The sequence below is a fragment of the Aotus nancymaae genome, unplaced genomic scaffold (assembly GCF_030222135.1).
Source record: "Aotus nancymaae isolate 86718 unplaced genomic scaffold, 86718_ANA_hifiasm-v0.15.2.pri h1tg000064l_1, whole genome shotgun sequence".
Lineage (NCBI taxonomy): Eukaryota > Metazoa > Chordata > Mammalia > Primates > Aotidae > Aotus > Aotus nancymaae.
The window spans coordinates 6,670,410-6,683,506 of record NW_026988479.1 but is presented as its reverse complement, the minus strand read 5'-3'; the positions used below and the strand labels follow the sequence as shown (position 1 = coordinate 6,683,506).

Sequence of the window (13,097 nt, the reverse complement as noted above, 5' to 3'; positions counted from 1 at the left end):
AAATTCTTTAGAAAGTCATATTTTAAGAGGAATATTGATAAACTGGGTCATCTCTAGAGGATGTCAGCCAGGATATTTGATATTAAATATTTGGAGGCCACTAAAGAGGAAATGTTTATATCTGCTTAGAAGTGAAATAATGAGTTAATAGACTTTCATATATAATAATGAGTTTTGCATTCTGTCATTGTTTGAATGAATAGAGGCCATTGGCCATGTTGAAGAGGAGTTCCTTTGAGAGCCGAGTGAGGTCTTCTCGGCCTTTTCTGGTCTTTTATAATTCAGAGGTTTTAGGATTTTTCCATAGATAACAGCTCTGTTGTTTGCTTAAAATCAGAATTGTGGGGTGCCTTATATTTTAAACAGTATATTTGAAAAATAATCTAATTTTTTCTTCTGTTCCACAGGACTTAAATACTATTTATTCTTATCTTCATGGAATGGAAATATTATCAAATCTCAGGGAACATCAGCTTAGGTAAGTGTGGTTCTGTATTTAACAGCACATGATGTATAGCCATTCATTAATTTATTCACCAAATACTTGTTAAGCACTTTTATATTCCTTATTATTTTAAGCCCTTGGAATATACAATATAGATTAGATCCCTGGTTTCCAGGAGTTTATATTTTGGTAGGGGTGATTATGGAGTTGGGGAAAAACACTGACAGTAAAAACTGAATTTGTCTTTCTCATTTCAGTTTTTCTTAGCCATGGGACCTTAAGTCGGAACTAACATTTAGCTGTGGTTTTTGGCTTCAATAAAATAGGGATAATAATAGTATCTTTGTTGAAGTGTTTCGAGGATTAAATAAAAATAAGTACCTGAAACAAAACAGTGCTGAGGATGTGCTAGCTAGTAAAGGCAAAACTCCTGTTATCTTTTTGTAGTTTGTATTGGTATTTATTATGCCAGATGCTTCAGCTGGGTATGGTATGTTGTGTTACAGTGTTGTATTAGAGTGGAAGGAGCAGGAATCTTGATTTGGCCTAAGCTGCTGAGGACAAGAGCCATAAACTTTCTGAACCCCATTGTTTTCTTCTAAAAAATGGGCTGGCTATCTGTCCTGCTTATTATACATCATTATGATTGTATTTATAAAAAGTTTAGAATGCTGTAAAACACTTAACTGTATAACATTTCAGTTAAACATGTGTTCCCATCATGAACAGCTTATCCAGTGACTTTTCCTGGGTATTGATCAAGTTTCTGGTATGGACCAGATTGATAAAATATAATTGTTAAGGATTTATTGTTTACTATATATTTTCCTGTATAACGTAATTCAGCTGTTAGTATATGCCAAATAATTATATCAGGAAGAACGAAAACTGAAACTTTAGCATTTTGTAATACTCAAAGTTTTTTTTTATTGCAAACTGATTTATATATTCAACAATGTTTTTGTATGTACATGCCTCTGTCAGTAGCTGTTCTTCACACTGAGGATTCAGTAATGAACCAGACAGATTGTATTTTTTGTAATAAAAACATTATTTAGTGTAAATTGACAGATTTTATAATGTACATAAAGAGTATTATGGTTGATGCCATTGAATATTGTCTGTATTATTGCATTTCATATATATATATATGCATATATTTCTAAACTCTTTGTAGTTTAGTGAAAACAATCTGGTAGATCTGGTCACTGTCTATTGTAATTATAACAGAATTTTACAAACAAAATGTAAGATAAAATCTTCAAATTTTTTTTAAATATGTTAGATTAATGTCTGCAAGAGCACGCTATGAGAGATACAGTGGCAATCAGGTTCTCTTTTGGTAAGTATTTCCATAATTCACTTAAACTAATGACTTATGTTTAAATTTTAACTGTTAACATTGAAATTCATTTGATTCTGGGACCATTTATGTACAGCATGTTGAAAAATATTCATAAACCATGAAGTATATAACATGCATAGAATACACCAAAAGTGTACAATGCAATGAATTTTTAATAAACATATACTAAATGTGCAGTGACTACTCAGATGAAAATAGAGCATACAGTTTTCCAAAAGGGTCTAATCAACTTTCTTTTTGAAAGTTAATCACAATTCTGACTTCTATCACTATAGGTTTGTTTTGCCACTTATTGAACTTGCTATTGAGAGAATCTTTTTTTTTTTTTTTTTTTTTTTTTTTTTTTTTTTGAGACGGAGTTTTGCTCTTGTTACCCAGCCTGGAGTGCAATGGCGCGATCTCGGCTCACTGCAACCTCCGCCTCCTGGGTTCAGGCAATTCTCCTGCCTCAGCCTCCTGAGTAGCTGGGATTACAGGCACACGCCACCATGCCCAGCTAATTTTTTGTATTTTTAGTAGAGACGGGGTTTCACCATGTTGATCAGGATGGTCTCGATCTCTTGACCTCGTGATCCACCCGCCTCGGCCTCCCAAAGTGTTGGGATTACAGGCGTGAGCCACCGCGCCCGGCCCGAGAGAATCTTTTTGTGAGGCTTTTTTACTTAACAGATGTCCAAATTTTTCTTTGTTTTTGCATGTGTTCTTTTTCACTGCTGTACAGTGTACAGTTATGTGCAAATAATGATTTATTTATCCCTTCCACTGTTAATAGTTGGGTTATTTCTAGTTTGTGTGTGTGTATGTGTGTGTATGTTTGATATGGAGTTTCGTTCTTATTGCCCAGGCTGGAACGCAATGGTGCAATCTCAGCTCATTGCAGCCTCCACCTCCTGGGTTCAAGTGATTCTCCTGCCTCAGTCTCCAGAGTAGCTGGGTTTACAGGCATTAGCCACTATGCCCTGCTAATTTTTGTATTTTTAGTAGAGACGGGATTTCACCATGTTGGTCATGCTGGTCTCAAACTCCTGACCTCAGGTGATCCGTCTGCCTCGGTCTCCCAAAGTGCTGGGATTTCAGTTATGAGCCACCATGCCTGGCCGATTTCTAATTTTTAGTATTATAAATAATACAGTTTCTATTAACATTCTGTTCTTTTTATACCCTTATTGCTTATTCTGGTTGAGCATATTCCTAGGAATAAAATTATGATCACATGCCACATAATGTTGTTTTGGTCAACAATGACTATTGTGTCACAGTATTCAGTATTCAGTAGAGTAACATGATGTACAGGTATGTGCACTAGGAGCAATAGGCTATACTATTGCTATGCACCTACTATACACCTACTAGGTATATAGTAGGCTATACCATCTTCTAGATATGTGTTAAGTACACTCCATGATGTTCCCATGATGAAATCATCTAATGATGCATTTCTCAGAAAGTATCACCATCATTAAGCAAGGTGTGACTGTAGTGAAAATGTGCATGTTCAAATTTTGGAGATTGTAATGATTTTCTAAAATTAGTTGTGCCAATTTTAATATGCATTAGCTGTGTATAGTAAGTTCCAGTTGCTCTACATGTTTGATAACCCTTGATATTTGTGTTTTATTGTTTTCTTATTTTGAATTTTTCTACTCTGCTGCTGATTACATTATGTTAGCTCATTGTGATTTTATTTTACATTTCCCTGTTTACTAATGATGATGTCTATATCATTTCTATTGATTTGTAAAAATTCCTTTTGAATTCTGAATGGAAGTCCTTTGTGTGGTATGTTTATTGCAATATCTATTTCCACTGTGCCACTTTTCCTTTCTTTCTTTTTTTATTTTTGAAATGGGGTTTTCCTGTGTTGCCCAGGCCAGACTTGAACTCCTAGGCTCAAGAGATCCTCCTGCTTCAGACTCCCAAGGATCACAGGCATATGCCAGTACACTCATCTCTTTTTGTTCTATTATTGGCATCTTTCGAGGAAGAGAAATTCCTTTCTCAACTTGTCCTCTTTTGATTAGGGCCTTTTGTGTCCTGTTTAAAAAAAAAATCCTATCTTTCCTTGCTTCATAGTTGTGAAGATGTTCTTTGTTTCTCCTCTGAAAGTTTGGTGTTTTGTTTCTCAAATTTAGATCTATAATTCATCTTGGAATTGAGTTTTACTTTTGATGTGAGGTAGAATTCAAGATCCATTTTTTTTTTTGAAAAAGAAAAAAAAGAATGAAGAAGAGGAAGAAAAAGGAAGAGAAAGAGAGAGAGAGAATGGGAGTATTGCCTTCTTGCCCAGGCTAGAATGCAATTTAGTAATGGGTATTGAAAACCTCTTTTATACCAATAATTATACTTAATGATGTAGACAGGAAGGAATAAGGGAAGAAAATAACAAGCAGCTAACTAATATTTCATTTAAACCTATGAAATGCTATGTGATTACTGAGGAATGATTTACTTCCAATTATGTAGTCACTTTTGGAATAGGTGTGAGGTGGTAATGCATATTTTGTGTATTTGAAGTGGAGAGTTCTATAAATGTTTATTAAGTTTACTTGTTCTGGGTCTGAGTTCAAGTCCTGGATGTCCTTGTTAATTTTCTGTCTGGTTGATCTATAGAATCGTTAGCTCTTCTTGTTACATTGATCCTTTTGCCATTATGCAGTGTCCTTCTTTGCCTCTTTTGATCTTTGTTGCTTTAAAGTCTACTTTATCAGAGGCGAGAATTGCATCTCCTGCTTTTTGTTTATTTGTTTATTTTTACTCTCTGTTTGGATGGTAAATCTTCCTCCTTCTCTTTGTTTTGAGTCTTTGTGTATTGTTGCATGTGAGATGGGTCTGGATGCAGCATACCGATGGGTTTTGGCTTTTTATCCAATTAGAATATATATAAGTTTAATACTGCCATTTGATGCTAGCTGGCTGTTTTGCCCATTAGTTGGTGTACATTTTTCATTGTGTTAATGCTCTTTGCTTTTTGATCTATTTTTGGAAAGGCTGATATTGGTTGTTTCTTTATATGTATAGCACTTCTTTCAGAAGCTCTTGTAAAGCAGGTCTGGTGGTGGTGAAGTCTCTAAGTACTTGTTTGTTCGCAAAAGATTTAATTTTTCCTTCGCTCATAAAGCTTAGTTTGACTGGATGTGAAATTCTGGGTTGAAAGTTCTTTTCTTTAAGGATGTTAAATATTGGTCCCCACTCTTTTCTGGCTTGTAGGGTTTCTGCTGAGAGATCTGCTGTAAGTCTGATAGGTTTCCCTTTATGGGTAACCTGACCTTTCTCTCTGGCTGCCCTTAGTATTTTCTCCTTCATTTCAACCCTAATAAATCTGGCAATTATGTGCCTTGGGGTTGGTCTTCTTGAAGAATATCTTTGTGGTGTTCTCTGTATTACCTGGAGTTGAATATTACCCTGCCTTGCTAGGTTGGGAAAGTTTTCCTGAATGATATCCTGAAGAGTATTTTCCAACTTGGATTCATTCTCTTTGTCACATTCAGGTACACCTATCAAATGTAAATTAGGTCTTTTCACATAGTCCCATATTTCCTGGAGACTTTGCTCATTCCTTTTTATCCTTTTTTCTCCAATCTTGTCTTCTCATTTCATTTCACTAAGCTGGTCCTCGACTTCTGATATTCTTTCTTCTGCTTGATCAATTCGACTGTTTAAACTTGTGCATACTTCGCGAAGTTCTCGTGTTGTGTTTTTCAGCTCCATCAATTCACTTATATTCCTCTCTAAATTGTTCATTCTTGTTAGCATTTCGTCAAACCTTTTCTCAAGGTTCTTAGTTTCTTTGCATTGGGTTAGAACAAGTTCTTTTAATTCACGGAAGTTTCTTATCACCCACATTTTGAAGCCTGCTTCTGTTATTGGAACACACTCGTTCTCCATTAAGCCTTGTTCCGTTACTGATGAGGAATTGCGATCCCCTGTAGAGGGAGGGGCATTCTGATTTTGAGTATTCTCTGCCTTTTTAGGCTGGTTTATTCTCTTCATTATATATTTATCCCTCTGTCGTCTTTGTAATTACCGACTTTCTAACTAGGTCTCTGAGCGGACGTCCAACTTTTGATTCCCAGTGCCGAAATCTGAGCAATCCACTGCGCCGGCCAAAACAGCGGTGTTAAGATTGATGGTGCTTTTCTGCCCGGGAATCTCCGGACTCTGCACCTAGAACTGCTGTGCTAAGGCGCCAGCAAAACCGCCGCGCCGGCCACAAGAGTCGCTCTGGCGACCCGTGGGGCTCCTCTGCTGGGAATCCCCTGGTCCGTGAGCAACAAATATTCGTCTGAAAAGTGTGGTGTCCTCTCGTTCTCTGTGCTTTCACTGGGAGCTACGTGCCCGAGCTGCTAGTGATCAGCCATCTTGGATCTCTCTCTCCCATTTTTCTTAATTTAAAAAATATTTATTAGTCATTTTAAAATTAATGAGAAACCCATCACATTTTTTTTTCTTTTTTTTGAGACAGAATCTCATTCTGTCACCTGCTGGAGTACAGTGACATGATCTCGGCTCACTGCAACCTCCGCCTCCTGGGTTCAAACAGTTCTCCTGCCTAAGCCTCCTGAGTAGCTGGGACTACATGTGCATGCCACTGTGCCCGGCTAATTTTTTTTTTTTTTTTTATTAGAGATGGAGTTTCGCCACATTGGCCAGGCTAGTCTTGAACTGACCTCAGGTGATCTGCCTGCCCCGACCTCCCAAAGTGCTGGGATTACATGAGCCACCACGCTCGGCCTAAGCTGTGTGTTTTGATATCTGATAGCATGAGTTTGTATTCAGTAGAGTAACTAAGGCTTCAGGCTTGTTCTTCAAGATTGTCTTGTCTATCACTGTTGATTTGCCTTTCTGTGTAAATTCGAGATTCAGATAGTCAGTTTCCACACAGAGGTATATACAAGAAAGCCTGTGGGAGGCTGTGAGCTTTGGATTAGAATAGTCCAAACTGATTTGGAAATCAGTTCAGAGTGAAATGATATTGTTGTTATAATGAATCTGTCAATTGGCAAACATGTATATTCTTCCATTTATTTAGTCTTCTTTAATTCTTTACAGCAGTGTTTTAGGAAGTTGTTTTTCCTACATATATAGTTCTAGCAGTTTTTTTCTGTAACATTTTAAAGATGTTTTACCATGTTCTTGCTTCTGTTTATGTCGAAAAGTCAGTAATCAGTGTTATTGTTACTCCTTTACAGTTAATTTGTTTTTCCTGTGACTGCTTCTGAGATTTTTCTTGCTTTTTGCTTTTCAGCAGTTGTGTCTAGTGATGCTAGGTGTGGTTTTCTTTAGATTTATTCTGTTTAGGGTATAGGTCTTCATGATGCCCTAATATGATATCTTTAATCAGTTTTGAAAAATTCCTATTTTTTAAATTATTGCTTCTTTCCTGTTTTCTCTTTCCTCCTTCCTGCTTTCTTTGGTCTCATATTTCCTTTACACTGTTTTCCATCTTCCTGTCCTTTTTTCTCTCTGTGCTTCAATCTCCCATTTTCTACTGACTTATTTTCTAATTTGTGAATTTCTGTCTTCTGCTGTTTCTAGTCTAAAATACCCACTCGTGGATTTTTAAATTTTAATTGTAGTTTTTCAATTCTAGATTTTTATTTCTGTTTCATAGATACTAGTTCTTTGGTTGAATCATTCATCTGTTTTTCTTTTTCTTGAACATACTGAACATATAGTAAGGTTTTTTCCTATTGGTTTTAGGTTATTTGGTCCTATTTCCAGCAGTGTTGATAATTTTTTAACTTTTTAATTGATACATTATAGTTATGTATTTATGGAGTACAATTTGGTATTCAAATACAGTTATGTGTTGCATAATGTACAAATTAGGGTAGTTAGCATATTCATTACCTCATGCATTTAATCTTTTTTTGGTGGTGAAACATTCAGAAGCCTCTCTTCTGGCTGTTTTGTAATATACAATACTTGACTGTTAACCGTAGTAATCTTACTGTGCAATAGAACACCAGAACTTACTTCTCTTATTTTATTGTAACTTTGTGCCCACTAACGAACCTCTCCTCATCTTTCCCTCCCACCTCCCCATGCAGCCTCTGGTAACCACTGTACTCTACTTCTATGGTACCAACTTTTTATTTTTTAGATTCCACATATAAGTGATATCCTGCAGTATTTGTCTCTCTGTCTTATTTCACTTAACATAGTATCTTCCAGTTCCATCCATATTGCTCATATAACAGGATTTCATTCTTTTTCATTGCTGAATGATACTCTGTTGGATATATATACCCCATTTTCTTTATTCATTGTTGGACACTTAGGTTGAGTCTATATTTTGGCCATTGTAAAATATGGGAGTGCAGATATTTCTTTGACATACTGATTTTATTTCCTTTGGATATATATCCAGTATTAGGATTGCTGGATCATCTAGAAGTTCCATTTTTGATTTTTCTAGGAAGCTTCATATTGTTTTCCATAATAACTACTAATTTACATTCCAACCAACAATGTGTAAGTGTTCCTTTCTCCTGAAATCCTCACCAACACTTGTTTTCTTTTGTCTGTTTAACATTAGCCATTCTTATGGAATGGAGTGGTGTCTTGTTATGGTGTGGGTTTGTATTTTCCTCGTGATTAGTTTATTTAAATATTTTTTCATATACCTGTTGACTATTTTTATGTCTTCTTTTCAGAAATGTCTGTTGAGCTATTTGAGCTATTTTGCCCATTTTTAATCAGGTTTTTTTTTTTAAGTTTCTAATATATTCTGGATATTAGTGCACTATCAGATGTATAGTTTGCAGTTATTCTCTTCTGTTTCTGTAGGTTGTCTATTCATTCTGTCACTTGTTTCCTTTGCTGCGTAAAAACTTTTTAGTTTGATGTAATCAAATTAGTCTGTTTCTGTTTCTGTTGCCTGTGTTTTGAGGTCTTCACTTTAAAAATCCTTGCCTAGCACAGTGTTGCAAAGCATTCTCTTTATTTTCTTCCAGTAGATTCATGGTTTCAGGTTTCACATTTAAGTCTTGAATCCATTTTGAATTGATTTTTGTATATGGTGAGAGGTAGGAGTTTAGCTCATTCTTCTGCAAGTAGATATCCATTTTCTATGTGTTCTTGGCACCTCTTTGGAAAATCAGTTGTCTGTAGATGCATGGATTTAATTCTGGAATTTCCATTCTGCTCTCTTGGTCTGTTTTTATATTAGTACCATGCTTTTTTTGTTACAGTAACTTTGTAGTATATTTTGAGGTCTATCTATCTGTTAATGGCTGAAAGTTGGGTGTTTGAATTCCCTGCTATCATTGTATTATAGTCTGTCTCTCCCTTTAGATCTAATGATACTTGCTTTACATACTTGGGCACTCTAGTGTTGGGGGTGTGTGTGTGAATATATACTGTAAATATAAATATGACACAATTATATATTATGTAATTATCATACAATATATATCATAAATAACACATAACTGTTATATCTTTCTGTTGAATTGATCCCTTTATCATTATATAAATCACCTTTTCCTTCTCTTTTTATAGTTTTTGACTTTAAGTATAGCTACTCCTGTTTGTATTGGGTTTCCATTTGCATGGATGCCTTTTTCTATCCCTTAACTGTGTGTGTGTGTGTGTGTGTGTGTGTGTGTGTGTGTGTGTGTGTGAGAGAGAGAGAGAGAGAGAGAGAGAGAGAGAGAGAGAGAGAGCGTCTTGCATTGTTGCCTGGGCTGGAGCACAGTGGTGCGATCTTGGCTCACTACAACCTCCAACTCCTGAGTTCAAGCTATTATTGTGTCTCAGCCTCCTGAGTAGCTGGGATTACAGGCAGGCACCACCACACCCAGCTAATTTTTGTACTTCTCAGTAGAGACAGGATTTTGCCATGTTGGCCAGGCTGGTCTTGAACTCCAGACCTCAAGTTATCTACCTGCCTTGGCCTCCCAAAGTGCTAGGATTACAGGCGTGAGCCATTGCACCCAACCTGTATCCCTTTTCAATCTATGTTTGTCTTTAACAGTGAGGCAGGTCTCTTGTAGGCAGCATACAGTTGGGTTTTATTATCCATTCAGCCATTCTATAACTTTTAATTGGAGCAACTTACCCAGTTACATTCAAGGCTGTTATTGATAGGTAAGGACTTATTCCTGCCTTTGTGTTAATGATTTTCTAGTTGTTTTATAGATTTTTTTTTGTATCTTTCTTTCTCTGTTGTTTATCTCTGTGGTTTTATCGCTCACTGTGGTGCTATACTTTGTTTCCTTTCTCTTTCTACTTTGTGTATCTGATATAATTTCTTTATGTTTTCCATAGGGCTAGCATAAAGAATCTTGTTATAATACACTATTTTAAGCTAATAGCAACTTAACTTTGGTCACTGTATTACTCCATTCTCACATTGCCATAAAGAACTACCTGAGACTGGATAATTTGTGAAGAAAAGAGGTTTAATTGACTCACAATTCCACAGGCTTCACAGGAAACGTGACTGGGAGGTCTTAGGAAACTTACAATCATAGCAGAAGGTGAAGGGGAAACAAGCACTCCTTACCATGGTGGAGCAGGAGAGAGACAGAGAGAGAGGAAGGGAGGGAAATGACACACACTTTTTAACCCATCAGGTCTTGTGGCACTCACTATCATGAGAACAGCATGAGGGAATTCGGTCCCCATAATCCAGTTACCTCCCATCAGGTCCCTCTCCTCACACATGAGGATTACAATTTGACATGAGATTTGAGTGGGGACATAGAGCCAAACCATATTATTCTACCCCCGACCCCTCCAAAATCTCTTGTCCTTCTCACGTTTGAAAACCAATCATGCCTTTCCAGCAGTCCCCCAATCTTAACTCAATCCAGCATTAACTCAAAAGTCCAAGTCAAAAGTCTCTTCTGAGACGTGGTAAGTCCCTTCTACCTATGAGTTTGTCAAATCAAAAACAAGTTAGTTACTTCTAAGATACAATGGAGGTACAGGCATTGGGTAAATGCTCCTGTCTCAAATGGTAAAAGTTGGCCAAAATAAAGCAACTACAGGTTTCATGCAAGTCTGAAACCCAGCAGGGCAGTCATTAAATCTTAAAGCCTCAAAATAATCTCCTTTCACTCTATGTCTCACATCCAGGGCACACTGATGCAAATAGTGGGCTCCGAAGGCCTTGGGCAGCTCTGCCTCTGTAGCTCTGCAGGGTACAGCCCCTGTGGCTGCTTTCATGGGCTGGCATTGACTGCCTGTGGACCTACCATTCTGGAGGCTGAAGGACAGTGGGCAGCTCCACTGGGCAGTGCCCCAGTGGAACTCTGGGGGCTCCAACCTCACATTGTCCCTCCACACTGCCCTAGTAGAGGTTCTCTGTGAGGGCTCTGCCCCTGTAGCAGACTTCTGTCTGGACATCCAGACGTTTCCATACATCCTCTGAAATCTAGGCAGAGATATCTAAACCTCAGCTTTTGCCTTCTGTGTACCTGCAGACCCAACAGCATGTGGAAGCCACCAAGTTTTGGGGCTGTAGCCTCTGATTCAATGGCCTGAGCTGTACATTGGCCCCTTTGGGCCACACAGTTTTAAATGAGCAAATGTTGTGAGGGCTCACTATCACAAGAACAGCATAGGGAAAATCTGCCTCTGGGATGGAGTGGGAGCAGCTGGGATACAGGGCACCATGTCCTAAGACTGCACAGAGTAGTGGGGCCCTAGGCCCAGCCCACGAAACCATTTTTCCCTCCTTGGCCTCTGGGCCTGTGATAGAATGGGCTGCCTTGAAAGACTGAATTGCCTTGGAAATATTTCCCCCATTTTCTTGGCTATTAACATTTGGCTCCTCTTATGCACATTTCTGCAGCGGATTTGAATTTCTCCCCAGAGAATGGATTTTTCTTTTCTACCACATGGTCAGGCTGCAAATTTTCCAAACTTTTATGCTCTGCTTCTCTTTTAAATATAAGTTCCAGTTTCAGATAATCTCTTTGTTCATGCTTATGAACATACACTTTTAGAAACAGCTAGGTCACCTCTTAAATGCTTTGCTACTTAGAAATTTCTTCTGCCAGATACCCTAAATCATGTCTCTCAAGTTCAAAGTTCCACAGATCTCTAGGGCAGGGGCAAAATGCCACCAGTCTCATTGTTAAAGGATAGCAAGAGTGACCTTTACTCCAATTCCCAGTAAGTTCTTCATATCCATCTGAGATTACCTCAGCTTGGACTTTGTTTATATCACTATCAACATTTTGGTCAAAAGCATTCAACAAGTCTCTAGGAAGTTCCAGACTTCCAAATTTTTCTGTCTTTTTCCGAGTCCTCTAAACTGTTCCTGCCTTTGCCCTTTATCCGGTTCCAAAGTCACTTCCACATTTTCAGATATCTTTGAAGCAGTGCCCCACTCCTGGTTCCAGTTTTCTGTATTAGTCCATTCTCACACTACTGTAAGGAACTTCCTGAGACTGGGTAATTTACGAATAAAAGAGGTTTAATTGACTCATAGTTCCACAGGCTTAACAGGAAGCATGACGAGGAGGCCTCAGGAAACTTACAATCATGGTGAAAGGCAAAGGGGAAGCAAACATGTCTTACCATGGTGGAGCAAGAGAGAGTGTGAGGGGGAAAATGCCACACACTTTGATAACTCACTATTATGAGAACAGCATGGGAGAAGTCTGCTTCCTGATCTGATCACCTCCCACCAAATCCCTCCCCTGACACATGAGGATTACAGTGTGACATGAGATTTGGGTGGGGACACAGAGCCAAATCATATCAGTCTCACAAAATTACTCCAGAATGTTTTTTCTCTTTCCCCAACAATTTATATTGTTGTATTAATTTATACATTTGTCTATTGGATGTTTCTTAGCCATTAATTGTAGCTCCTGCTGTTTTTAACTACTTTGATTTTCAACCTTCCTACTGGAGGACTGAAAAATTTACATAGCACCATTACAGCATTACAGTATTCTGAGAATGATTATAAACTTATCTCTACTGGCGAGTTTTATACTTGCACATGTTCTCATGATAGTAATTATTATTTTGTTTCCAGGTATAGCACTCCTACAGGCATTTCTTGGTGATGAATTCCCTCAGTCTTTTTGTCTTACCAGGTCTTTATTTCTCTTTTACTTCTGAAGGATAGCTTTGCTGAGAAATGTGTTGATAATATAATTGGAAGTTCTCTTATATGTTACCTGATACATTTCTCTTGCAGCCTTTAGAATTCTCTGTCTTTGACTTTTGACAGTTTGACTATAGTGTATTTCAGTATTTTTTGAGTGGTCTAATTGAGAATTTTTGAGCTTCCTTTATCTGGATGTCTTTATCTCTCCCTAG

General features: G+C 37.6%; 1 protein-coding gene across 6 annotated transcripts in view; it reads left to right on the top strand.

Annotated features, from left to right (window-relative positions):
• RAPGEF6 (Rap guanine nucleotide exchange factor 6) overlaps nucleotides 1–13,097 on the top strand; it is a 236,183-nt gene that overhangs the window by 36,112 nt on the left and 186,974 nt on the right. For 5 of the 6 annotated variants that reach the window (XM_012446998.3, XM_012447211.2, XM_012446922.3 and 2 more), the window contains exons 2-3: nucleotides 408–478; nucleotides 1,731–1,787. In XM_012446998.3, the coding sequence (XP_012302421.1) occupies nucleotides 408–478; nucleotides 1,731–1,787 (128 nt within the window). Of the gene's footprint in view, nucleotides 1–407; nucleotides 479–1,726; nucleotides 1,788–13,097 lie in introns of those variants that run through there. The other variant, XM_064366293.1, reaches the window with a different exon arrangement.